We start from the raw sequence: 26,557 nt of genomic DNA, 5'->3' as shown, positions 1-26,557 counted from the left end.
ATTAAAGGCCAAAGCTCCTATGCACTTCTTACCAAAGGTCCACGTCAGACGGACTAATAGAGTATAGAAATACGCAGTGGAATATGGATACTTATGAACCCTATAACTTTACCAACACCTGAATTCGTATTTCTAGCACTCTAAAAATTCTAAAATAAATTGCGGGTAGAGGACGTGCTAGTCATACCCAAATTCGAATATATGTATCTTAGAGAAAATCACAAGTTTCGAATAAACAATCTAAAGGAAAGCCCCCCTCCCTCCCGAAACTTGGTGGTCGGGTAAATATAACTCAGAGTAAGTTTAGTTGACTATGTTCCAAAAATTCGTTTTAGAATGGTGGAGTAGGGAAAATGTTGGCCAAACTTGCAAAGTGGCCGTGCATTCCGCCGTTTGGCGTTCCACGGCTCATTGGCTATGTGACATGTGTTTGACTTTCTGTAGAAATATTTGGTATTATCTCAAATGAGAGAAGATATCTGATTTTTTTAGAGGAAGAAGATACCTGTTTTGCGAAAGAAACTATACACTTCTTGTTTTGGCCTTTGCAAGAAGAAACTCTACATGAATATGATTGATAATCAAATTCAATTAGAGGGGCCAAAGGGAAGTTTTCTGATAGTATCAAAATTCGTCAAAAATTCGCCAAGATTCCACAAACCCCAGCTAGCAGAGACGTTAAACCCTATCCGTTAGATGCACTAGAGCGGCAACCGCACCCCATGGCGCACGCCGCCGCAGCCGCCGTGCCGCTGCGCCGCCCGCTCCTCCTCTTCCTCAAGCCGGCCCGCCTCCTCTCCTCCCTCGCGCCCCCCTCGTCCCGCCGCGCTCATCCCCGGGGCACGCTCCGCCCCGTCGCCCCGTTGCCCTCCGACGGCGAGGACTCGGGCGATGCGGACGCCGCGTCCTTCGGGAGGAGCCGCAACGAGAAGAAGCGGGATGCCCGCCGCGCCGTGCAGTGGGGCATGGAGCTCGCCAAGTTCTCCACTCCCCAGATCAAGCGCATCCTGAGGTAGGTGCCCGCCTTCACGTCCGGATTTCGAGGCGCGCGCGCGAGACGCCTGCCTAGTGACTGGCTGATCCATTCTGTCCTTTTTCAGGGCCGCGAGGCTGGAGAGCGAGGTGCTGGAAGCTCTCGTGCTCGTCAAGGTACGCCCGTTGTTCTGGCAGGGAGGAGGCTGTGAGTGATGAATGAATCCCCAAATCATGACGTTTCTGCTTTGTTTCTTGGTCTCTGCAGAAATTCGGGCCCGACGTGCGGGAAGGAAGGAGGAGGCAGTACAATTACATCGGTATGTATGCTCATCTTTGCACTCCATGTGTTCCCTCATCTGCTATTGTGACATGTTAATATGTGATTACTTTCTACAAGGGAGCCTTCTTCGCAGTGTACAACCTGAATTGATGGAAACTCTTATCCAATCTTCAAAGGATGGAGATGATAGCAGGCTACAAGCGTTATTGAGTGAAGTGGAAGACAAGGCGATGCAAACGGAAGACGAGGAAGTGGAAGAGTTATCAGATGAAGAAGAGGTAGCTCATATTCTTTATATGACTAGATTTACATAGTAAACACAGAACTAACAGTTCAGAATTTCACTAGGGTGATGAAGAGTACATAGAAATTGCAGATAGATGGTTCGAGGGCCTCGTTTGCAAAGATATTCCAGTCACTAATGAAGTTTATGCGATTCATGATGTTGAATTTGACCGTCAGGTATTATTTACACATACTTCAAATATTCATTTGAAATCACTAGGATGCTGGTTCATGCATTGATTTGACAGATGAGATAGCTCTGTTGTATTAGTTTGGCATAATAGTTTGAAACTCAGAGCTACAGATGTATTTTCTTGAATAAAAGGTATTTTTTCCAGAAGATATGCAAGTGTAAGTATCACAGATCAACAACTGAAGTAGAGATTCCGAGGCAGGCATGAGAATACATTGGGAGTGAAATTGGATTCTCTCTCTCTCTCTGGGTGAGGGAGGGAGAAAAATAGTACCCTTCCTTCCTCTCGTGGTGAAGTCTGTTTCTGCTATCAGTTCGATGGTTGCTTATTACGGTGATACAGGGATTTCGGGCGTAGCTGATGCTATCATATCGAATAAGTGATCAGACTCCGTTAGGTAGGACGTTGGAATAAAATCTTATTTATATGAAGGCGTTAATCTGTTTGGATTGCATTCTATTGCTATGGTGTAACCTTATAAAAAGTGAGGCACCGCTATTGTCACTAAGCAGTGAAGAGTTTTATGTTATCTTCCCAGATCCATCTCCCATCACCTGTAGTCTCTTTATCTCAATTCCATATCCAAGCAGCTAGCATGTCAGGATAGTTGCCCATGACAACGACATCGGTGATGCGTTCCTCAATAAGGGTGGAAAATCCTCCAACATGGCAACACTTCGGCGTTTCCTATGGCTGCAGCTGCGCAGCATTGGAATTTGAAATACTGCATCAGATAGTAATGGTAGCGCACCAAGAAGGCAGACCAACACTGGATCCAGTAGTAGCAGCAGCACTGAAATGGCTGAAGATAATTTCGTATGTGGTGATGGTAGACCCCCACACATTGGTAATGTGAGGGTGGTGGCAGCGCTTCAAGCGCTACAGCAGCGAGGCCATCCATGGAAGCAGCACACTCCCTGCTGCGGTAACGGCTATGGATATGCCTTCCGCTGAAGAAAAGCTCTTTAAACCATGACCACGGCGACGATATCAGCAGATATAAGTTGATTATTTCTCTCCGTTGTTTCTTGATCATGGGCCATGGGGCCATCACGATTGCGCAATGACACTTCAGGGCGTGGCGACATTGATTTCATAGGTTAGGTCGGACGACATTGGCAGATATAGTGGTTTTGTTTTTTTCCGTTGTGTAAACATAACGGTGCAGTTCATAAATTTATAACTAACTAACTAAAACCTTCCTAACAATAGGAGGATACTACTGTAAAAATGAACTTGTCCAGTGGTTGCTTTGATATTGACGCATCACCCTAGTCCCGATCCCAAACATGAACTATGGTTAATATGTCAGGGCATGAGTTATATTAGTCTCATAGGTGTGACAGGTTTGTCGTGGTATCATGCACATAACTCTTTGCATCTATGATGTGTGTTCAACACCAAAAATCAAATGCATCTGCTATGGTCAAGTGTTCGGATCACTCAACTTGACTGACATTTTGTCAACAGGAATTGAGGAAACTTGTGCGGATAGTCCAAGTAGTTCAAGAAGAAAGTATGCAAAATAAAGATCGTGGGAAAGGATCTGATGTCAAGCTTTCCAGAGCAAAGAAACCACTTCTGATGTTCCTTCGCTCCCTTGCAAAGAAGCATGCTGAATAGGTGAGCCAGCCATTCCCCGGATAGCTTATAAATATATCCTTATGCGTTCAATTAATTATGGGTATTATCTCTATAACACTGCAAAGGCACAACCCTAGGGAAATGTCATCCAATTGTCTATCCTTGGCAAAAAAGAGCTATGTACATTCCTTGTAAAAATATTCCGTTTGTACTTGTGCTAACTTTTTAATACAAAATCATAACGTAGGGGACTCCTATACGGTTTTCATGGTTAAAAAAGCAGAGCTACAAATTCTGCCATTTTGACTTGTTCTTATCTCTAGTATATCCTCGCTTTGTTGCACCGTATGCTGACTAGTGAGGAAGGAAATGTACACAGATCGTTCCAATTTCTTGACATGCAAATTCGACAATATGCGAATATGGTTTGGATATCCATTGAATGATAGTTTCAAAGTTTGAGTTTATTTTTTAACCATTAAAAAATGGATGTAAATGTGGATTTTCCTTCTGAAATGTATTATCTGCATCCGTATTAATTTGACAATTAAGGTTTGGACTCGCTGTTGGTACAGCCAAGCAGGGTGCTCAGAGTTATCTATTTTTGTTTCCCTTAAAATATTTTCTTATTTTTATCTTTAATTAGAATGACTTTCTCCAATCAACATTAATGGGGTTGATGGTGCCATTTTTGCATCTGTATTTGTGGGATTGGCAAGGTAGGATGTGGAGATGCGGAAGAGGAGGGAACCATTTTATTTTTAAATGCTTGAGTCATGTTAATGCTTGACCCCGTTGTTAAATTATTTAGCAACATATTTATACAGTGGTAAGTTGCTAAGTGTGTTGACTAGTAAATGCCCTGGCTTTAAAACCCTATGGCTGTAGTGCCAGTTTGATGTTTCTCCTCAGTGTATCAGTGAAGTTACAAAACGAATGCATTGCGTATTAACTTCAAACTTAATTTTTCTTTGAAGTAGGAGGAGCAGTACAGGTTTGCTTTCTTATTTCCTCAATCATCAGCATGTACATGTTGTTTGACTTCTACACACCCAAGATCAACATAACTAGCGAGTTGATGTCATGGAGTCCTTGGCAGAGGAACAAGAGGAAGACAGGTGCGGCGGTGAGGGGAACTATCATGTACGAAGTTTAGGCAAATTGTTGGACAATGATCTGCCAACTTTCGCAAGAAATCATGTGATGCACCACCCTGACTGTTCTACTTCTTTCTGAGACTTTGATCTGCCTCACAGCTGCGAGTTGTTTCTGCATAGGAATAAACTAACCTGCATTTCTCAGTATGTGAGAGGAAATTATGTCTCATACGTCATGTGCCGCCAAACATTTGAGAATGTTGGACTGATTTCCTGGGATTGTTTCCGGGTTCAACCGTTCAAGTAAATCAAGAGGGTCCCCTATAATTTTCTTTTCCTTTCAGAACTTAATCTGGCCTGCATTTTTAGACAGGTTGTAAAGTTGGGCTTAGCATGTACTGGAGTAGTAACATAAACAGGGAGCTCATTCCTTGATCCCAGTATCATATTGATATGATAGGTAAGAAGGGCTCTTTGGAGCCATGGTGGGTGCTCACTCCTTGATCCCAGTATCATATTGATATGATATGTACATGCTAGCATCTTGCCGGTTGGCCCAAGCTTTGCATTTTCCAAAATAAAAACTTAATACACTACATACAATATTTTAGATTTCAATTTGAAACCATCTGGCAGACTCCAAAGGTACATGGCAAATTGAGAGTCATATGCTGCCATTAACTAGAGAATGTTGAACTGATTCCTGGGATTGTTTCTAAACTGATAAGATTCACTTATCTTGTTATGTACAGAATTTAATCTGCCCTATACATTTTAGACAGGTTGTAAAGTTGGCCATCAGTCTTGGCTCATAGTAGTAGGTTCAAATGCACCTATTATGAAAGATGCATTCAAAATGTATTCCAATATGTCATAAAAAATCTGGAAAAAAAACTTGGTGTGCATCCGGACATACTATGTCCGTACACAAAATTTTGTGGGGAAAAGAAATTTGTTCTGGGATGTGTAAAAATGACAAATAAATGTCTCGTGAGAAGCTATTTTGGAGCACTGAGAATTGTCCATTTAACACAAATCACAGAAAATGTCATTGTTTCGCGGAAATTTGAGTGCGGACATAGAATGTGCAGGTGTACATCTAGAATTTGTTTCAATTTTATTTTTGACATTTTGAAATAGGTTTCTTGAATAATGGGTGCATCTAGACCTATGAGCAAAAGTGCATTTCCCCTTTAGTCTGTATTTCACACTTGTAAACCTCATGGTCTTTTTGGCTTGGAAAACAAATGTGATACAACCCTTGATGATTCATTCACGTTAGCGGACGGTATGGTGCCTACTTCAATCAATTGGACCTTGATTGGCAATGGAGCTCTTATTTTTCTTAGAGATTTGAGAACACTCATCTGATTAAGCAAAAGGGGCCACACTTACATTTAACAAAATGGTTGGTTACAACAAAATCACAGACTCCATGTGATGAGGACAACAAGTGTCCATTTTATTTGTGGAATAATACTTGAACGCAGCTACATCCGTGGAAAAGGAACTTGTACTAATTTGCAGCGTAATAAGCACCGATTGCGTCGAGCCACAATCCAGCACGGCCAAAGAAGCCGAGAACGCTCGCTTCCTTCTCCGGTATGATGAAAGCAGTACCACCGAGTGCATTTCCAAAAGTTGGATATGCCTTGAGATCGGTGATAAAGGTAAGTGATGTAACAACAATGTTTTCTCTGAAGGTGCCGGTAGTTCCGTAAACTTTCTTCAGAGTCTCCGTAGGAGCAAAGGTGATCTGCATACATATGTAATGTCAACCCCACGTAGCTAGGCACATGTCTTTAGCTAATTATATGCTCATTAACTGTCAAACCCATAAAGAAATACTTAGATAATATCATTAAAATGATGAAATGTGCTCCAATATCCGCTCACCGTTTCCTCGTTCCCTCCATTACCACCCCATGGACCAGCAGTTTGCTTCTTCCCAACTTTGTCAACGTAAGAAAATGCAATTGAATCAATGACGCTGCCACTGCGAATTGTCACGCTCTCCACACGCTGAGCCTGCTCGGGGATGTCGAAATCTCTCCCTGCGTCCCCACCGAATGGCCCAACCTTTTTGGCAGGAGCGAGCACCTACGTGCGCGATGGAGTAGCATGGTTGTTGTCTTAAAAGTAGTGATACGTGGACTTGGATATATGTCCAAAAATAACAAAGGTGGTAGCTAGTAAGCTAAAGAGTATTGGCATTCAACTCACTGGAGTGGGGTGCCGAACACGGATGTTGAACTCCCTAATGTTCCCGTTCCCGTCCATCTCTTTGAATTTTTTGAAGGTGCCAACACCTTGTGCAAATCCAAACTCTCCGGTCCCGCCTACGATCGCCCATTCATCCACACCTCCACCTCCGTAGTTTCCGACCACCTTCAGGGTAGATCCCTTAAACCTAGGTCGAGTATATAAAAAAGAGATTACGCAAATACGGAAGGACATATATATACAATAGATCACATGAATCTTCAAGCAAAAGAAAGAATAACGAAAAACATATTAACTCGATCAGAACTGAGATGAGAGGCACACATACCTTTGATCCACGAACACTATGCTGGCACAGACTAACCATGAGTCGGGAAGGACCATGTCGCAGTTAGTATGCACACCCTGAACACGCGCGACAAGGTTCGCGTTTGGGTCAGGACCATCATACATGGTCCAGTCATTGGCATAGATGCTTCCAAATGCATTGCGACCCCCTACTGCCACTGCACGTTTCTCGTTACCACTCGGTGTCCCTTCCATCCACTGGTACATGTACAAGTGAAAGTTAAGCTCAGTCTGCGGGATCTCTTGGGTAACCGGAGCACTAGTGAAATAGGCAGGGTTTGCCATGGCTAAGCTAGGTTCCGCTTCTATAGGAGAGATGTGGATGGGTTTCTTGATGGTATGTGTTTTTGTCTGTGGAAATGGATGTGGATTGAGGGGGCTATTTATAGACATGATCTATGCGTAGACGCTGATAAACTAGCACTTCTGCCTTCGTAGTTAGCCTAACTAGATTAGTTAGAATCTGAACTAGCTTATTCGTTTCTTGTGCAGCTGTTACACCAACCCCCTTGTAATCTATTCATAGCGAGGTTCATGTGCGTATCCTACAAAAAATATGGTGCAGCACGTGAGCTGTGCTGCTTTGCTTCGGATCTCGGCCCAAATGACTGGACCGGCTAGCTTGTCCCGAGGTACAAGTACACCAACTTAATTAGGTACAGTACAGTATACGCATCTACACATATTTTTTCCAAGACTATGCATATCTATACGGTCAAAACACCCATATGCTTACAAACTCGATTACGGAACCTTGGTAGTAGGCATGCGTTCTGAGATACACATGCTACCCCTCCACATCAACTACAAACAACTACTCTGCCGGCATTCAACCTCATTGGAGACCGTGGTATACCACTGAAGAGCTCACCCCTAAGGGCACACACTACAGGAATGGCCGGAGACGCCGACGGCCAAACCCTACGCCGAGGGCTTTTTGTCGGGGCCGTCGGCGTACGGCCTCGTCGGGGCAGCGCCGGAAGCCGGCCGTCGGCGTTTAGGTACCGTCGGTGTACAGGTTCCTACGCCGAGGGCAGCCGTCGGCGTCTACCTGGCCCTCGGCGTAGGTACCCGGCTAGCGCTGTGCCCGAGGCGGCGACGCGACGGCGCGGTCACGGCGTCAGGTAAGACGCCGAGGGCTACCCTCGGCATAGGGCATGGCCCCCCTATGCCGACGGCCACCCTCGGCATATAGATTTTTTTTTTCTTTTTTCTCTCTCTCATATTACTTTATATTATGTTTCTATTATTTATTTACTAGTATGCATTATGTAAAAAATGGTTCTATTTTTTAAGAATTCCCTAACCCTAACTTTAACCCTAACTCTAACTCTAACCCTAACCCTAACTCTAACCCTAACCCTAACTCTAGCCCTAACCCTAACCCTAGGGTTTCCACATACATTGCTAACGCTAACTTTAACCCTAACTCTAACTCTAACCCTAACCCTAGGGTTTCCACATACATTGCTAACCCTAACTATAACCCTAACCCTTACCCTAGGGGTAGATCTGCGGGGTCCCGCCCTAGGATTTCCCAAGAAACAGATCACCGTGAGCGCGTCGAAATTGTTGGAAAACTTGCTTCTGCCCCTAACATATATGTACAAGTGTGATGTAAGGTTTGGCTAACCTTGGATGTACCCGACGTTGACGATTTCCGCATAATGGGCTAACACTTGGTAAAATCCAGGATCTGTATGTGGAAACCCCCGCCATGGCTCAAACGGAGCCTATTTTATGGTAAAGTATGCCCAACCTATGGTTTCCATGTACATATGTCCTAAACAAAGCAAAATAAATAAAAAAGTCCACTGGTAAACCCTCGCACGGAGAAAGCTATAGGGGTAGATCTGTGGGGTCCCCGCCCCAGGGTTTTCCAAGACACTTAGGCGGATTCTGGATGTATAGGGGGAACTCCCTCGGAGGTGAACTGGAGAGAAAAGTGATACATTTAAGAACTTAAGACCCACACACGATACAAAACACTTAAATAACTAGACCCACACACATACCAAAGCGCTTAAAGTACTAGACCCACACACGAACCGAAACACTTAAAGAACTACACCCACACACAGGAACCAAAACACTTAAAGAAACTACACCCACACAGGAACCAAAACACTTAAAGACACACGGACTCGACACATACACATATTAATCAGAGAAGTCGAAATCTTCATCCTCGCTGGGGGTGTCCTCTGAAGCGGTGGTTGTGAGGTTCCACGACCACCGTTCATCATTCTCCCCCCATGTCGACGCCTCTCCTTTGGCGTACTCTGCTTCAACCTCGGCCTTCCTCTGCCGCTTTCCCGCCCTCCTCTCTCTCCTGTACGCCTGCTTGTCCTTCCAGAATGCGCGCATTGCCTCAACGTCTCCGGGATGGTCTCTGCGCCACTGTGCCATGAACTGCTCGTCCGCCTCGGTGGTATCAATCCGCCGCTGGCCAGCCCTGCACCGCCGCGCTTCACCCTGTGAGCGAAGTAGCGGCTCAGTAGAGAGACTCTGAGCTCCGTCAGAGACCTGACCTCCGGGAAGTTCATTTCGTGGTGCGGCCGGCCAAACCTCCAAGCCGCAACGTCGTATGCGCGGGCAGCAGCCTCCTTCGTGTAGAAGGTGCCGAGCCACACACGCGTTCCACCGGCGGTGATTTCAGCCGCGAAATGCCCCGCAGGCCGCCGGCGAACGCCGATGAAGCCCGTGTTGCTACGGCGACGAGGAGCCATCTCAGCGGCAGCTCAACTCAGAGGATTTTGTGGTGCTGTTGGATGAGAGAAGTGATGAGGGGAGAAATGTTGCGGTGTCTTTGTTAGTGGAGAAGACATGGCTATATATAGGCCGACGAGGGGCTGAAACGGCGGGAAAACTTGGCGGGAGAAAATGGGCGGGAAAGGGTGGGCGGGAAAACTTGGCGGGAGAGAATGAGCGGGAAAGGGGTGGGCGGGAAAACTTGGCGGGAAATCATGGCGGGAAAAAAGGGCGGGAGAGAAGCAGCGGGAAAGGGTGGGCGGGAAAAAAGGGCGGGATTCCTACACTTAGGCAAATTCTGCATGTATAGGGGGGAACTCCCTCGGGGTTGAACCGGAGAGAAACTTGGGATCATATGTGATGATCCTTCTTTCCACATGTACCTATGACCTAACCAATCTCAAATGGAGGCATATGCCCACCAGGGGACCCCCGATGGGATGCAGTCAAAGGGGTAGACCGCGCGGTCAACAGAACTAGGGTTTCATCGGAAATCGAGCATCGGATCTAGGGAGTGGCCCCAAAAATTGTGTGTGTCCAGATGGAATGCACAAAAGTGATTTGAGATGGTTTTATATCCAAGTCTACCCCCCCAGGTGTGTCCGGCTTCTCGGACAGGGGGTTCCTACACTTAGGCAGATTCTGCATGTATAGGGGGGAACTCCCTCGGAGTTGAACCGGAGATAAACTTGATATCACATGGGATGATCCTTGTTTCCACATGTACCTATGACCTAACCAAGCTCAAATGGAGGCATATGCCCACCGGGGGACCCCCGATGGGATGCAGTCAAAGGGGTAGACCGCGCGGTCAACAGAACTAGGGTTTCATCGGAAATCGAGCATCGGATGTAGGGAATGGCCCCAAAACTTGTGTGTGTCCACATGGAATGCACAAAAGTGATTTGAGATGGTTTTATATCCAAGTCTACCCCCCAGGTGTGTCCGGCTTCTCGGACAGGGGGTTCCTACACTTAGGCAGATTCTGCATGTATAGGGGGGAACTCCCTCGGAGTTGAACCGGAGAGAAACTTGAGATCATATGGGATGATCCTTGTTTCCACATGTACCTATGACCTAACCAAGCTCAAATGGAGGCATATTCCCACCGGGGGACCCCCGATGGGATGCAGTCAAAGGGGTAGACCGCGCGGTCAACAGAACTAGGGTTTCATCGGAAATCGAGCATCGGATCTAGGGAATGGCCCCAAAACTTGTGTGTGTCCACATGGAATGCACAAAAGTGATTTGAGATCGTTTTATATCCAAGGCTACCCCCCAGGTGTGTCCAGCTTCTCGGACAGGGGGTTCCTACACTTAGGCAGATTCTGCATGTATAGGGGGGAACTCCCTCGGAGTTGAACCGGAGAGAAACTTGAGATCATATGGCATGATCCTTGTTTCCACATGTACCTATGACCTAACCAAGCTCAAATGGAGGCATATGCCCACCGGGGGACCCCGATGGGATGCAGTCAAAGGGGTAGACCGCGCGGTCAACAGAACTAGGGTTTCATCGGAAATCGAGCATCGGATCTAGGGAGTGGCCCCAAAACTTGTGTGTGTCCAGATGGAATGCACACAAGTGATTTGAGATGGTTTTATATCCTAGGCTACCCCCCAGGTGTGTCCGGCTTCTCGGACAGGGGGTTCCTACACTTAGGCAGATTCTGCATGTATAGGGGGGAACTCCCTCGGAGTTGAACCGGAGAGAAACTTGAGATCATATGGGATGATCCTTGTTTCCACATGTACCTATGACCTAACCAAGCTCAAATGGAGGCATATTCCCACCGGGGGACCCCCGATGGGATGCAGTCAAAGGGGTAGACCGCGCGGTCAACGGAACTAGGGTTTCATCGGAAATCGAGCATCGGATCTAGGGAATGGCCCCAAAACTTGTGTGTGTCCACATGGAATGCACAAAAGTGATTTGAGATCGTTTTAAATCCAAGGCTACCCCCCAGGTGTGTCCGGCTTCTCGGACAGGGGGTTCCTACACTTAGGCAGATTCTGCATGTATAGGGGGGAACTCCCTCGGAGTTGAACCGGAGAGAAACTTGAGATCATATGGCATGATCCTTGTTTCCACATGTACCTATGACCTAACCAAGCTCAAATGGAGGCATATGCCCACCGGGGGACCCCGATGGGATGCAGTCAAAGGGGTAGACCGCGCGGTCAACAGAACTAGGGTTTCATCGGAAATCGAGCATCGGATCTAGGGAGTGGCCCCAAAACTTGTGTGTGTCCAGATGGAATGCACACAAGTGATTTGAGATGGTTTTATATCCTAGGCTACCCCCCAGGTGTGTCCGGCTTCTCGGACAGGGGGTTCCTACACTTAGGCAGATTCTGCATGTATAGGGGGGAACTCCCTCGGAGTTGAACCGGAGAGAAACTTGAGATCATATGGGATGATCCTTGTTTCCACATGTACCTATGACCTAACCAAGCTCAAATGGAGGCATATGCCCACCGGGGGACCCCCGATGGGATGCAGTCAAAGGGGTAGACCGCGCGGTCAACAGAACTATGGTTTGATCGGAAATCGAGCATCGGATGTCGGGAGTGGCCCCAAAACTTGTGTGTGTCCACATGGAATGCACAAAAGTGATTTGAGATGGTTTTATATCCAAGGCTACCCCCCCAGGTGTGTCCGGTTTCTCGGACAGGGGGTTCCTACACTTAGGCAGATTCTGCATGTATAGGGGGGAACTCCCTCGGAGTTGAACCGGAGATAAACTTGAGATCATATGGCATGATCCTTGTTTCCATATGTACCTATGACCTAACCAAGCTCAAATGGAGGCATATGCCCACCGGGGACCCCGATGGGATGCGATCAAAGGGGTAGACCGCGCGGTCAACAGAACTAGGGTTTCATCGGAAATCGAGCATCGGATGTAGGGAATGGCCCCAAAACTTGTGTGTGTCCACATGGAATGCACAAAACTGATTTGAGATGGTTTTATATCCAAGGCTACCCCCCCAGGTGTGTCCGGCTTCTAGGACAGTGGGTTCCTACACTTAGGCAGATTCTGCATGTATAGGGGGGAACTCCCTCGGAGTTGAACCGGAGATAAACTTGAGATCATATGGCATGATCCTTGTTTCCACATGTACCTATGACCTAACCAAGCTCAAATGGAGGCATATGCCCACCGGGGGACCCCCGATGGGATGCAGTCAAAGGGGTAGACCGCGCGGTCAACAGAACTAGGGTTTCATCGGAAACCGAGCATCGGATCTAGGGAATGGCCCCAAAACTTGTGTGTGTCCACATGGAATGCACAAAAGTGATTTGAGATGGTTTTATATCCAAGGCTACCCCCCCCCCCCCCAGGTGTGTCCGGCTTCTCGGACAGGGGGTTCCTACACTTAGGCAGATTCTGCATGTATAGGGGGAACTCCCTCGGAGTTGAACCGGAGAGAAACTTGAGATCATATGGCATGATCCTTGTTTCCACATGTACCTATGACCTAACCAAGCTCAAATGGAGGCATATGCCCACCGGGGGACCGCCGATGGGATGCAGTCAAAGGGGTAGACCGCGCGGTCAACAGAACTAGGGTTTCATCGGAAATCGAGCATCGGATCTAGGGAATGGCCCCAAAACTTGTGTGTGTCCACATGGAATGCACAAAAGTGATTTGAGATGGTTTTATATCCAAGGCTACCCCCCCAGGTGTGTCCGGCTTCTCGGACAGGGGGTTCCTACACTTAGGCAGATTCTGCATGTATAGGGGGGAACTCCCTCGGAGTTGAACCGGAGATAAACTTCATATCATATGGCATGATACTTGTTTCCACATGTACCTATGACCTAACCAAGCTCAAATGGAGGCATATGCCCACCGGGGGACCCCGATGGGATGCAGTCAAAGGGGTAGACCGCGCGGTCAACAGAACTAGGGTTTCATCGGAAATCGAGCATCGGATGTAGGGAATGGCCCCAAAACTTGTGTGTGTCCACATGGAATGCACAAAAGTGATTTGAGATGGTTTTATATCCAAGGCTACCCCCCCCCAGGTGTGTCCGTCTTCTCGGACAGGGGGTTCCTACACTTAGGCAGATTCTGCATGTATAGGGGGGAACTCCCTCGGAGTTGAACCGAGGAGAAACTTGAGATCATATGGGATGATCCTTGTTTCCACATGTACCTATGACCTAACCAAGCTCAAATGGAGGCATATGCCCACCGGGGGACCCCCGATGGGATGCAGTCAAAGGGGTAGACCGCGCGGTCAACAGAACTAGGGTTTCATCGGAAATCGAGCATCGGATGTCGGGAGTGGCCCCAAAACTTGTGTGTGTCCACATGGAATGCACAAAAGTGATTTGAGATGGTTTTATATCCAAGTCTACCCCCCCAGGTGTGTCCGGCTTCTCGGACAGGGGGTTCCTACACTTAGGCAGATTCTGCATGTATAGGGGGGAACTCCCTCGGAGTTGAATCGGAGATAAACTTGATATCATATGGGATGATCCTTGTTTCCACATATACCTATGACCTAACCAAGCTCAAATGGAGGCATATGCCCACCGGGGGACCCCCGATGGGATGCAGTCAAAGGGGTAGACCGCGCGGTCAACAGAACTAGGGTTTCATCGGAAATAGAGCATCGGATCTAGGGAGTGGCCCCAAAACTTGTGTGTGTCCAGATGGAATGCACACAAGTGATTTGAGATGGTTTTATATCCTAGGCTACCCCCCAGGTGTGTCCGGCTTCTCGGACAGGGGGTTCCTACACTTAGGCAGATTCTGCATGTATAGGGGGGAACTCCCTCGGAGTTGAACCAGAGAGAAACTTGAGATCATATGGGATGATCCTTGTTTCCACATGTACCTATGACCTAACCAAGCTCAAATGGAGGCATATGCCCACCGGGGGACCCCCGATGGGATGCAGTCAAAGGGGTAGACCGCGCGGTCAACAGAACTAGGGTTTGATCGGAAATCGAGCATCGGATGTCGGGAGTGGCCCCAAAACTTGTGTGTGTCCACATGGAATGCACAAAAGTGATTTGAGATGGTTTTATATCCAAGGCTACCCCCCCAGGTGTGTCCGGCTTCTCGGACAGGGGGTTCCTACACTTAGGCAGATTCTGCATGTATAGGGGGGAACTCCCTCGGAGTTGAACCGGAGATAAACTTGAGATCATATAGCATGATCCTTGTTTCCACATGTACCTATGACCTAACCAAGCTCAAATGGAGGCATATGCCCACCGGGGGACCCCCGATGGGATGCAGTCAAAGGGGTAGACCGCGCGGTCAACAGAACTAGGGTTTCATCGGAAATCGAGCATCGGATGTAGGGAATGGCCCCAAAACTTGTGTGTGTCCACATGGAATGCACAAAACTGATTTGAGATGGTTTTATATCCAAGGCTACCCCCAGTGTGTCCTAGCTTCTAGGATGAGGGGTTCCTACACTTGTGCGGTCTGCATGTATTGGGGGAACTCCCTCGGAGTTGAACCGGAGAGAAACTTGAGATCATATGGCATGATCCTTGTTTCCACATGTACCTATGACCTAACCAAGCTCAAATGGAGGCATATGCCCACCGGGGGACCGCCGATGGGATGCAGTCAAAGGGGTAGACCGCGCGGGCAACAGACCTAGGGTTTCAGCGGACATCGAGCATCGGATCTAGGGACTGGCCCCAAAACTTGTGTGTGTCCACATGGAATGCACAAAAGTGATTTGAGATGGTTTTATATCCAAGGCTACCCCCGGTGTGTCCGGCTTCTCGGACGGGGGTTCCTACACTTAGGCGGTCTCGCATGTATAGGGGGAACTCCCTCGGAGTTGAACCGGAGAGAAACTTGAGAACATATGGGATGAACCTAGTGTCCACATGAACCTATGACCAAACCAAGCTCAATAGGAGGCATCTGCCCACCGGGGGACCCCCGATGGGATGCAGTCAAAGGGGTAGACCGCGCGGTCAACAGAACTAGCGTTTCATCGGAAATCGAGCATCGGATCTAGGGAATGGCCCCAAAACTTGTGTGTGTCCACATGGAATGCACAAAAGTGATTTGAGATGGTTTTATATCCAAGGCTACCCCCCCAGGTGTGTCCGGCTTCTCGGACAGGGGGTTCCTACACTTAGGCAGATTCTGCATGTATAGGGGGGAACTCCCTCGGAGTTGAACCGGAGATAAACTTCATATCATATGGCATGATCCTTGTTTCCACATGTACCTATGACCTAACCAAGCTCAAATGGAGGCATATTCCCACCGGGGGACCCCGATGGGATGCAGTCAAAGGGGTAGACCGCGCGGTCAACAGAACTAGGGTTTCATCGGAAATCGAGCATCGGATGTAGGGAATGGCCCCAAAACTTGTGTGTGTCCACATGGAATGCACAAAAGTGATTTGAGATGGTTTTATATCCAAGGCTACCCCCCCAGGTGTGTCCGTCTTCTCGGACAGGGGGTTCCTACACTTAGGCAGATTCTGCATGTATAGGGGGGAACTCCCTCGGAGTTGAACCGGGGAGAAACTTGAGATCATATGGGATGATCCTTGTTTCCACATGTACCTATGACCTAACCAAGCTCAAATGGAGGCATATGCCCACCGGGGGACCCCCGATGGGATGCAGTCAAAGGGGTAGACCGCGCGGTCAACAGAACTAGGGTTTCATCGGAAATCGAACATCGGATGTCGGGAGTGGCCCCAAAACTTGTGTGTGTCCACATGGAATGCACAAAAGTGATTTGAGATGGTTTTATATCCAAGTCTACCCCCCCAGGTGTGTCCGGCTTCTCGGACAGGGGGTTCCTACACTTAGGCAGATTCTGCATGTATAGGGGGGAACTCCCTCGGAGTTGAACCGGAGATAAACTTGATATCATATGGGATGATCCTTGTTTCCACATGTACCTATGACCTAACCAAGCTCAAATGGAGGCATATGCCCACCGGGGGACCCCCGATGGGATGCAGTCAAAGGGGTAGACCGCGCGGTCAACAGAACTAGGGTTTCATCGGAAATCGAGCATCGGATGTAGGGAATGGCCCCAAAACTTGTGTGTGTCCACATGGAATGCACAAAAGTGATTTGAGATGGTTTTATATCCAAGGCTACCCCCCCAGGTGTGTCCGGCTTCTAGGACAGGGGGTTCCTACACTTAGGCAGATTCTGCATGTATAGGGGGGAACTCCCTCGGAGTTGAACCGGAGATAAACTTGAGATCATATGGCATGATCCTTGTTTCCACATGTACCTCTGACCTAACCAAGCTCAAATGGAGGCATATGCCCACCGGGGGACCCCGATGGGATGCAGTCAAAGGGGTAGACCGCGCGGTCAACAGAACTAGGGTTTCATCGGAAATCGAGCATCGGATCTAGGGAGTGGCCCCAAAACTTGTGTGTGTCCACATGGAATGCACAAAAGTGATTTGAGATGGTTTTATATCTTAGGATACCCCCTAGGTGTGTCCGGCTTCTCGGACAGGGGGTTCCTACACTTAGGCAGATTCTGCATGTATAGGGGGGAACTCCCTCGGAGTTGAACCGGAGAGAAACTTGAGATCATATGGGATGATCCTTGTTTCCACATGTACCTATGACCTAACCAAGCTCAAATGGAGGCATATGCCCACCGGAGGACCCCCGATGGGATGCAGTCAAAGGGGTAGACCGCGCGGTCAACAGAACTAGGGTTTCATCGGAAATCGAGCATCGGATGTCGGGAGTGGCCCCAAAACTTGTGTGTGTCCACATGGAATGCACAAAAGTGATTTGGGATGGTTTTATATCCAAGGCTACCCCCAGTGTGTCGGCTTCTCGGACGGGGGTTCCTACACTTGGCGGTCTGCATGTATAGGGGGAACTCCTCGGAGTTGAACCGGAGATAAACTTGAGATCATATGGCATGATCCTTGTTTCCACATGTACCTATGACCTAACCAAGCTCAAATGGAGGCATATGCCCACCGGGGACCCCGATGGGATGCAGTCAAAGGGGTAGACCGCGCGGTCAACAGAACTAGGGTTTCATCAGAAATCGAGCATCGGATGTAGGGAATGGCCCCAAAACTTGTGTGTGTCCACATGGAATGCACAAAAGTGATTTGAGATGGTTTTATATCCAAGGCTACCCCCCCAGGTGTGTCTGGCTTCTCGGACAGGGGGTTCCTACACTTAGGAAGATTCTGCATGTATAGGGGGAACTCCCTCGGAGTTGAACCGGAGAGAAACTTGAGATCATATGGGATGATCCTTGTTTCCACATGTACCTATGACCTAACCAAGCTCAAATGGAGGCATATGCCCACCGGGGGACCCCCGATGGGATGCAGTCAAAGGGGTAGACCACGCGGTCAACAGAACTAGGGTTTCATCGGAAATCGAGCATCGGATCTAGGGAATGGCCCCAAAACTTGTGTGTGTCCACATGGAATGCACAAAAGTGATTTGAGATGGTTTTATATCCAAGGCTACCCCCAGGTGTGTCCGGCTTCTCGGACAGGGGGTTCCTACACTTAGGCGGTCTCGCATGTATAGGGGGGAACTCCCTCGGAGTTGAACCGGAGATAAACTTGATATCATATGGGATGATCCTTGTTTCCACATGTACCTATGACCTAACCAAGCTCAAATGGAGGCATATGCCCACCGGGGGACCCCCGATGGGATGCAGTCAAAGGGGTAGACCGCGCGGTCAACAGAACTAGGGTTTCATCGGAAATCGAGCATCGGATGTAGGGCATGGCCCCAAAACTTGTGTGTGTCCACATGGAATGCACAAAAGTGATTTGAGATGGTTTTATATCCAAGGCTACCCCCCCCAGGTGTGTCCGTCTTCTCGGACAGGGGGTTCCTACACTTAGGCAGATTCTGGATGTATAGGGGGGAACTCCCTCGGAGTTGAACCGGAGATAAACTTGAGATCATATGGCATGATCCTTGTTTCCACATGTACCTATGACCTAACCAAGCTCAAATGGAGGCATATGCCCACCGGGGGACCCCCGATGGGATGCAGTCAAAGGGGTAGACCGCGCGGTCAACAGAACTATGGTTTGATCGGAAATCGAGCATCGGATGTCGGGAGTGGCCCCAAAACTTGTGTGTGTCCACATGGAATGCACAAAAGTGATTTGAGATGGTTTTATATCCTAGGCTACCCCCCCAGGTGTGTCCGTCTTCTCGGACAGGGGGTTCCTACACTTAGGCAGATTCTGCATGTATAGGGGGGAACTCCCTCGCAGTTGAACCGGAGAGAAACTTGAGATCATATGGGATGATCCTTGTTTCCACATGTACCTATGACCTAACCAAGCTCAAATGGAGGCATATGCCCACCGGGGGACCCCCGATGGGATGCAGTCAAAGGGGTAGACCGCGCGGTCAACAGAACTAGGGTTTCATCGGAAATCGAGCATCGGATGTAGGGAATGGCCCCAAAACTTGTGTGTGTCCACATGGAATGCACAAAAGTGATTTGAGATGGTTTTATATCCAAGTCTACCCCCCCAGGTGTGTCCGGCTTCTCGGACAGGGGGTTCCTACACTTAGGCAGATTCTCGGGGTGCCGGTACTGCCATACCGCATGTCCCGGCGGCCCCGTTTTGCACAGTTGGCAAGTAAACGATATAATTATTCGTACTACTTGTTCCTATGACATAACTAAACGCAAAGGTAGAGTAAAGTTCATAGGGGCACCGCCGTTGGAGGCCAGACAAAGAGGTAGACCACGCGGTCAAAGGGGTAGATCGCACAGTCAAAGGGGTTGACCGCGCGGTTGATTTAACGTCTACGTGGTCAAAATTTGTATGTGAACCTATTATTATATATATTTGTTTAATGTAGTCACAAAAATAAATAAGGGAAAAAACAAAAAGAAAAAAAATGAAAATTAGGCTATGCCTAGGGTGGCCGTCGGCATAGAGCCGGCCCTCGGCATAGCCTGACATAACCCTAGTTATGTCAGGTGGCACCTGGTCGGGTCGGCCTCCCCATGCGCCCCCTTTTTCCCCACGCGCCCGAGCCGCCCGCACGCCGCCGCACCCTGCTCGCTCCGCCGCTGTCGCCCCCTGATGTCGTCACTGCTCGCGCCGCCACCGTCTGCTCGCTCCGCCGCGACCACACCTGCTCGCGCCGCCGCCGCGGCTCCCACTGCTCACGCCACCGCCGCCACCCATCCGAGCCCCGCACCACCGCTGCTGCCCCTTCTCCTCACCATCTCCACCGCCCTCTTCCTCCCGGAGCCTCGCACCGCCGCGCCCCTCTTCCTCCCTCGCCCGCCCGCTGCCTCCACGCCGCCACCCGCGCCTCCCCCTTCTGCCGCGCGCCGCCGGCCTGCTCGCTGCTGCCGGCCCCTGCGCCACCACCGCCCCCGTCGTCCCCCCCCCCCCCAACACCCCCACCCCCCCCCCAGCCTCCATATATGGTACGTGTATTTGCATTTTTTTTCATTTTTTGTAACTTTTATTTCTTGTATTGTATGCTACTTAGAAATACAAATAGGAAATGTTTGTGAAATGTGAAATACAAAATGTTTGTAGAATGTGAAAATAGAAAATGTTTGTGAAATGTCCAATGTTTGTGAAATTTGAAAATAGATGTGAAATGTGAAAATGGAAAATGTGAAATAGAAAATGTGAAATAGAAATACAAATAGAAAATGTGAAATGTGAAATAATTTGTTTTTTTATTGAATGGAAATAGGTGCCGTCGTGACCGCCGACCTCGTGACCGGCCCGTCGTGACCGCCCCGTCGTGACCGCCTTGTCCCCGTGTCCGTGATTCTCTCCGTCCGCCGAGGGTGAGCTAAAACATCGCCTCCCCTTCTCTGCATTTTCTTATGTCACTAGATTCATTTTCCAAGTCCAGTTGCGTAACCTAGGTGTCACTTCCCGTCCGCGAGCGTTACGCGGATAAATATGCATTAGTGGTCCGCATATTTTGAACTGTAACGCTTGCGGCATTTACGGGACAGTCGGCGGATGCGTAGTTGTCTACGTTTTCCATGTTCTACTCGGGTTCGAGTCAGAATTTCGGCGGCGCCTCCCCGTTGTTCTCCGGATGCACATCCTCTCGGCTTTTTGCCGAGACGTGTATCGGGAGAGCAGCGGGGAGGTGCTGCCGAAATTTTGACTTGAACCGGGGTAGAGCATGGAGAACGTAGCCAACTACGGATCCGGCGGCTGCTAGGAGCCCACCTAGTAGAGATGTAGGTTGATGCATGCGTTTCGCACGGTAAAATAAATAAAAATATGATGCATTTAATTTTCTATTTGATATAAATGCTATGTCTGTGGTTTGGCTCCCAATAAAGCAGAGGATGACTGATAATGGATGGATGTACAATGAGCGTGTTAGTGCGACTGAGAAAACAGATGAGTGGACAAGGAAGACCCATTTTCTAGTGAATGAGTTAGCGCGTGGTACAAAGGGGCTGGTTCGGGCACTTTGCCCTTGTGTTCGCTGCGTGAAGCGTCTCCGTCGTGGAAAGGATGAAATGTATAAACACCTTCTGCAATATGGGTATATGCATGGGTATGTCCTGGAAGTCGACTTTGATGAGCGCGAACGTGACAGAGGTGAGGTGATGCGGCAGCGGCTCAATGGCAATGAGTACGATGGAATTAGAGACTTTCTAGATGATCTCGTCCATGCCGATGTCCCGAATTCGCCACCTCCAGAACCGGAGGTGCCGCCAGAACCGAAGGAACCTCCAGAACCGGAGGAACCAGAGCCAACCGCGAAGGCCTTCTATGGTATGATTGTCGTGGCTAAGAAGCCTCTGTACGAGGGCGCCGCGATTTCTCAGCTCGATGCCATCTCCCAATGTCTAGCCGACAAGACCCGGTACAACACCACCCGTGAGGGCTTTGAAGCAAGTCTGAAAACAACTGGTAACATGTTGCCCAAAGATCATTGTTTGCCTCAAAGCCTGCACGCGACGAGGAGAATGATGAAAGACCTCAACATGGATTATCAAAAGATAGACTGTTGTCTGAAAGGGTGCGTTCTATTTTGGAGACAGTATGCGGAGGAGAAATGCTTGTCCCATCGTAAGCGATCTAGGTATGAAGAGGTAACGGGAAAGGATGGTCAGGTGAGGCAGTCAAGCACCGCAAAGTCGATTCTTCGATATCTCCCATTCATAAAAAGAATCCAGCGGCTTTACATGCACGAGGAGACAGCCAAACAGATGACGTGGCACAAGTATGGGAAGAGATTCGTGGACGAAAACAAGAAGTTGAAGATGGGACATCCATCCGATGGTACGGCATGGAAGAACTTCGATACAAAACACCGCCTTAAGGCAGCCGAGGCTCGGAATGTCAGAATTGCGATAGCAACAGATGGCTTCAATCCATATGGTATGTCCAATGCCAATTACAGTTGCTGGCCCGTGTTTGTTATTCCGCTCAATCTCCCTCCCGGAGTCCTAATGACGAGGAAGACCATGTTTCTATCGCTGATCATTCCAGGCCCTCATTACCCGGGGAAGAATTTGAGTGTCTACATGCAGCCGATTGTGGAAGATTTGAACCACTCTTGGCACCACGGGACATTGACGTACGACCGAGCATCGAAGACAAACTTCTACATGAGAGTTTGGTTGCAGTATACCATGCATGACATGCCCGGGTACGCCCTAACATGCGGATGGTGTACAGCTGGTAAGTGGCCATGCCCAGTGTGCAGGCATCGGCTTGAGTTCCTTTGGCTACGGAAAGGGTCGCAAGTATGTTGCGTTTGACACGAATCGACAGTTCCTCAAAAGGAGGCATCCGTTTAGAGAAGACAAAAAGAACTTCAAGAAGGGCAAAGTTGTGCATGAAAAAAAAGATGTGCCGAAGTTTGATGGTACACTTGTTGAAGCCGAGCTACGTGCTCTCGTGCCGGCAGCGACGCCAACTGGCCATCAATTTGAGGGATATGGTGTAACGCACAATTGGACTCACGAGGCGGCCTTAACGAAGCTCGAGTATTACAAGGACCTCGAACTTCCCCATAACATCGATGTGATGCACACTGTAAAGAATGTCGTGGAGTCCGTCTTTCACACATGCCTGAACATTCCCGGGAAGTCAAAGGATAATGTCAAGGCTAGAGTCGATATTGAGATCCTCTGTGATAGGGAAAAATTACACATGAAGCGTCCTATTGGCCGTCAAAAGAATTGGTTCAAGCCGCATGCCAACTTCTGCCTTGATTCCATCCAAAAGAAGGAGGCATTCAGGTGGCTCAAATACGTCGTGATGTTCCCTGATGGTTATTGCTCGAATATGAGTAAGGGAGTTAATCTTGCGACGGGAAAAGTCACCGGGCTCAAGAGTCACGACTATCATATATGGATTCAGCGGCTCATGCCGGTGATGCTTCGAGGGTATATCCCCGAGAAAGTCTGGCGAGTGCTTGCGCAGTTGAGCCATTTCTTCCGCACGCTCTGTGCTAGCGGATATGTCCCAAGGTTATTGCAAAGCTACAAGATACAGTGCCGGAGTTGCTATGCGATTTGGAGATGATATTTCCGCCAGGCTTCTTTACTCCGATGGCACATCTCATTGTGCACCTCGCCAACGAGGCACTCTTGGGTGGCCCGGTGCAGTTTCGTTGGCAGTTCTGTATTGAGAGAGAGTTTAAGTATATTAGAAAGATAACTGGAAACAAGGCCAAGATTGAAGCATGCATAGCTGAGGCAATATGCCTTCGGGAGATGGCAGATGCCGCGACAACGTACTATCCTGATGATGTTCCCACTCAGCATAACCCGGTCACTCGTTACAATGTCGACGTGCCCGAGAATGACCCCAAGCTACAACTATTCAAATTCCCCGGTGGCAAGGCTGGTAAAGGAATAAAATATAAATTGGATAACGAAGAGAAGGATTGTATAATGCTATATGTGCTTATGAACATGGAGGAAGTGATCCCATTCGTAAGGTAAAATGGTGAACAAATTACTTTGCAGCTAGTAACCTCGTCTCGGTCTAATGCTTATTTTCTCCTTTCAGCGAATTCACGGATGAAATGTGGTCGCATGATGAATTGCCCCAAACCTCGGAGATGGACACTCTACTGAAAGAGGGTGCTCCCGGAATTAATAAAAACTTTGTGACATGGTTCATGGAAAAAGTAATTTCTAATCTTTCCTCTTACATTGCAACATGTGACTTGTCCCTCTTATTACACGTAACTAATGCACACAACAAATTTGAAATGTTCTTGTAGGGCCGTGAGAGAAACGTTGATATGATAGATGAGTTGAAATGTGTTTCAGAAGGTTGTAGCCGTGAGGTGACCAAGTATGAGAAGTATGATGTGAATGGGTTTCGCTTCCACACAGAGACGCACCAGAAGGGTCGGCCGAATCCCAAAACGATAAATACTGGGGTCTTCACCAAAGGAGCCAACAAGTTTGATTACTACGGAAGGTTACAAAGTGTATACGAGTTGACATTCAATCGTACGAACGTGCAACTCAATATCGTCGTGTTCAAGTGTCATTGGTTCGACCCAATAGGTGGATAGAGAAGTGATAAGTCCATTGGGTTAGTTGAAGTTAAGCCTTCAACCACCTATAGCGGAGCCGATGTCTTTGTTGTGGCTCACCAAGCCAAGCAAGTTTATTATTTGCCCTACCCATGCCAGAAAGCGGAACTCAAGGGTTGGGAAGTCGTCTTCCACAGGGACGGAGCCAGGAAAATGAGATAAGGGGGGCCAACATCATGTAAAATTTCATGGAGGGGGCCATATAGCTAAATTTAGGTGAAATTGCAGGTCAAATCAGCATATTAACAAAGAGGTTTTCAGAAAAAAAATTCACCATGAGGGGGGCCATGGCCCCAGCCAGCCCCCTGCTGGCTCCGTCACTGGTCTTCCAGGTATCGCCACATGGTAACCTACCGATTCCCTCTGAGGATGATTACAATAACATTGACCCCGTGACATACGAGGGGATTTTCTATCAAGAGGAACAGGACGACGGGGAATATATTTTAGAACCTTTTGTTCAAGAGGACCTCGGGAACGATGCAGAAACTCGTGGTGAGTCAGTGGTGGATCTAAAGGACATATCTATGCTCGAGAAGTTACTTGAGGCGAATGACAATTATGATGAGCCTCCACCCGTCGACCCTTCAACTTTGTACTCACAAGATAGTGATAGTGATAGTGAGCCAGAGAAAGAGAAAGAGAAAGAGACGGAGTATGAGAGTGAGCGTGAGAGCGATGATGGCTGGTGAGGGTCTTTTATTCTTAGTATTTATTTGTCAACATGCTTCTTAATTGCATTGTGCCTTTTATTCTTAGTATCTTCATTTTATTATGTCAACATGCTTCTTAATTGCATTGTGCCTTTTATTCTTAGTATCTTCATTTTATTATGTCAACATGCTTCTTAATTGCATTGTGCGTTTTATTCTTAGTATCTTCATTTTATTATGTCAACATGCTTCTTAATTGCATTGTGCATTTTATTCTTAGTATCTTCATTTTATTATGTCAACATGCTTCTTAATTGCATTGTGTCTTTTATTCTTAGTATCTTCATATAATATGTCTTTGTGCTTAACTGTTTTATTCTTCTCAATGCAGGTGACTGGACAATATGAGCAGCGGCAAGGCAGACTCCGAGAGCTTGCTTAAGACACTGGCGCAGGTGAAGAGGAATATTCCTAGACCCACTAGACGGAGTGATCGAGCCCCGGTGCAAAATCCGCGTTATGCCGATGGTACCGATGGAGGACGAGGACGACGAGGTGGAGGACGAGGACGAGGACGAGGAGGACGAGGTGGAGGACGAGGTGGTGGTGGGGTACACATGGACTTTGACGAGCCACCCTCCGCTTCTGGTGACGTGGCTCCTGAGTTGTACCTAGAGGGTCCGTCTAGTGGGGAGGTGGAGATGGAGACGAAGTCTACACACGAGTCGGACTCTAGGGTTGAGTTGGAGGTGATGGAGGATGGGGGTGCGCCGAAGCCCTTGAAGCTTCGTGGAGAAGCTAGAGTCCCCGATGCGAGGAAGGAGCCGAAGACCCATGATGACAAGGCCCTTATCATTCCTTCGAGCGATGAGTAAGTGTACTACTTCAGAAATTTCGAACATGTATTTTCATCTTGGGCATAATAAACAATTGGGATTTCTATTTTCGTGCCCCTCGTTCCTTAGTTGTGCTCAGTTTTCCCCAGCCTCTTAACTTTTCCTCAGTTTTCTCCTTCCTCTAGTTTGAAACCCCTCGGACGGGAGGGTTGCCGTCAGGTCAGAGGCCTTACCGTTACCGTTCTGACGGGTGGGGCTGCACAGATCGAGGTGGGGCTGCACGAAGGGCAGTTCCTCTCGACCGTCTCGTGCGACGGGTAGCCATCCATTTGTCGGCGACGCGTGGGCCGTTTATTTCCTGATTGTATACGCGGTCTTGCCAATAACAAATGGGGCCGCTCTATGGGGCTGCCGCAGCCAATGACCGGTGGGGTCGTCTATTTTTCAAGAAAATACATATATAACCGCTACGTGTGGCTGCCGCAGCCAATGACCGATGGGGTCGTCTATTTTTCAGAAAAGACATATATTACCGCTCTGTGGGGCTGCCGCAGCCAATGACCAGTGGGGTCTTCTATTTATTTAGAGAAAATTATATATTCCCGATCTGTGGGGCCTCCGCAGCCAATAACCGCTGGGGTCGTCTATTTATTTAGAGAATATCATATACAGCCGCTACGTAGGCCGCCTCACCAATGGCGGGTGACTATTTTCACAGCTTAATCTAAAGTGAATCTTATGCTAAACATGGTGCTTCCCGACGGTGACCTAGCAGTGGCGGCGAGCATAGCC

General features: G+C 48.4%; 2 protein-coding genes across 6 annotated transcripts; one reads left to right on the top strand and one right to left on the bottom strand.

The window, feature by feature from the left end:
* The first annotated feature begins 657 nt into the window (after window positions 1-657).
* Window positions 658-4,752, top strand: LOC127331232 (uncharacterized). Of its 5 annotated transcripts, none has more exons than XM_051357308.2 (8): window positions 659-1,012; window positions 1,101-1,149; window positions 1,241-1,292; window positions 1,373-1,533; window positions 1,604-1,717; window positions 3,205-3,357; window positions 4,299-4,312; window positions 4,418-4,752. In XM_051357308.2, exons 1-6 carry the CDS (start codon window positions 723-725, stop codon window positions 3,355-3,357), a joined length of 819 nt encoding a protein of 272 aa, XP_051213268.1. In that variant the 5' UTR covers window positions 659-722; the 3' UTR covers window positions 4,299-4,312; window positions 4,418-4,752. The 5 variants fall into 5 exon arrangements, with proteins under 5 accessions (XP_051213269.1, XP_051213268.1, XP_051213267.1 ...); XM_051357307.2 differs by having other exon boundaries at window positions 4,296-4,312; XM_051357309.2 differs by lacking the exon at window positions 4,299-4,312 and having other exon boundaries at window positions 658-1,012.
* A 1,004-nt stretch (window positions 4,753-5,756) lies between these two features.
* On the bottom strand, window positions 5,757-7,335 carry LOC127329762 (jacalin-related lectin 23). Its single transcript, XM_051356215.2, has 4 exons — window positions 6,967-7,335; window positions 6,639-6,825; window positions 6,312-6,515; window positions 5,757-6,171 (listed from the first exon to the last, which is right to left on the bottom strand). The coding sequence occupies exons 1-4, from the start codon at window positions 7,269-7,271 to the stop codon at window positions 5,932-5,934; spliced, it is 936 nt and encodes a 311-aa protein (XP_051212175.1). The 5' UTR covers window positions 7,272-7,335; the 3' UTR covers window positions 5,757-5,931.
* Between the last annotated feature and the right edge of the window lie 19,222 nt (window positions 7,336-26,557).

Source organism: Lolium perenne, chromosome 2 (genome assembly GCF_019359855.2).
Source record: "Lolium perenne isolate Kyuss_39 chromosome 2, Kyuss_2.0, whole genome shotgun sequence".
NCBI classification, from domain to species: domain Eukaryota; kingdom Viridiplantae; phylum Streptophyta; class Magnoliopsida; order Poales; family Poaceae; genus Lolium; species Lolium perenne.
This window is presented reverse-complemented; position numbering and strand designations above follow the sequence as displayed.

Excerpts from the sequence above, each read along its gene's own strand:
- LOC127331232 (XM_051357309.2), top strand. The coding sequence starts at position 723 with ATGGCGCACGCCGCCGCAGCCGCCGTGCCGCTGCGCCGCCCGCTCCTC. Across the intron at positions 1,150-1,240 it reads AAGCTCTCGTGCTCGTCAAG|AAATTCGGGCCCGACGTGCG; the intron begins GTACGCCCGTTG and ends TGGTCTCTGCAG. Across the intron at positions 1,718-3,204 it reads ATGTTGAATTTGACCGTCAG|GAATTGAGGAAACTTGTGCG; the intron begins GTATTATTTACA and ends TTTTGTCAACAG.
- LOC127329762 (XM_051356215.2), bottom strand. The coding sequence starts at position 7,271 with ATGGCAAACCCTGCCTATTTCACTAGTGCTCCGGTTACCCAAGAGATC. Across the intron at positions 6,826-6,966 it reads ATAGTGTTCGTGGATCAAAG|GTTTAAGGGATCTACCCTGA; the intron begins GTATGTGTGCCT and ends TACTCGACCTAG. Across the intron at positions 6,516-6,638 it reads GTGTTCGGCACCCCACTCCA|GTGCTCGCTCCTGCCAAAAA; the intron begins GTGAGTTGAATG and ends TCGCGCACGTAG.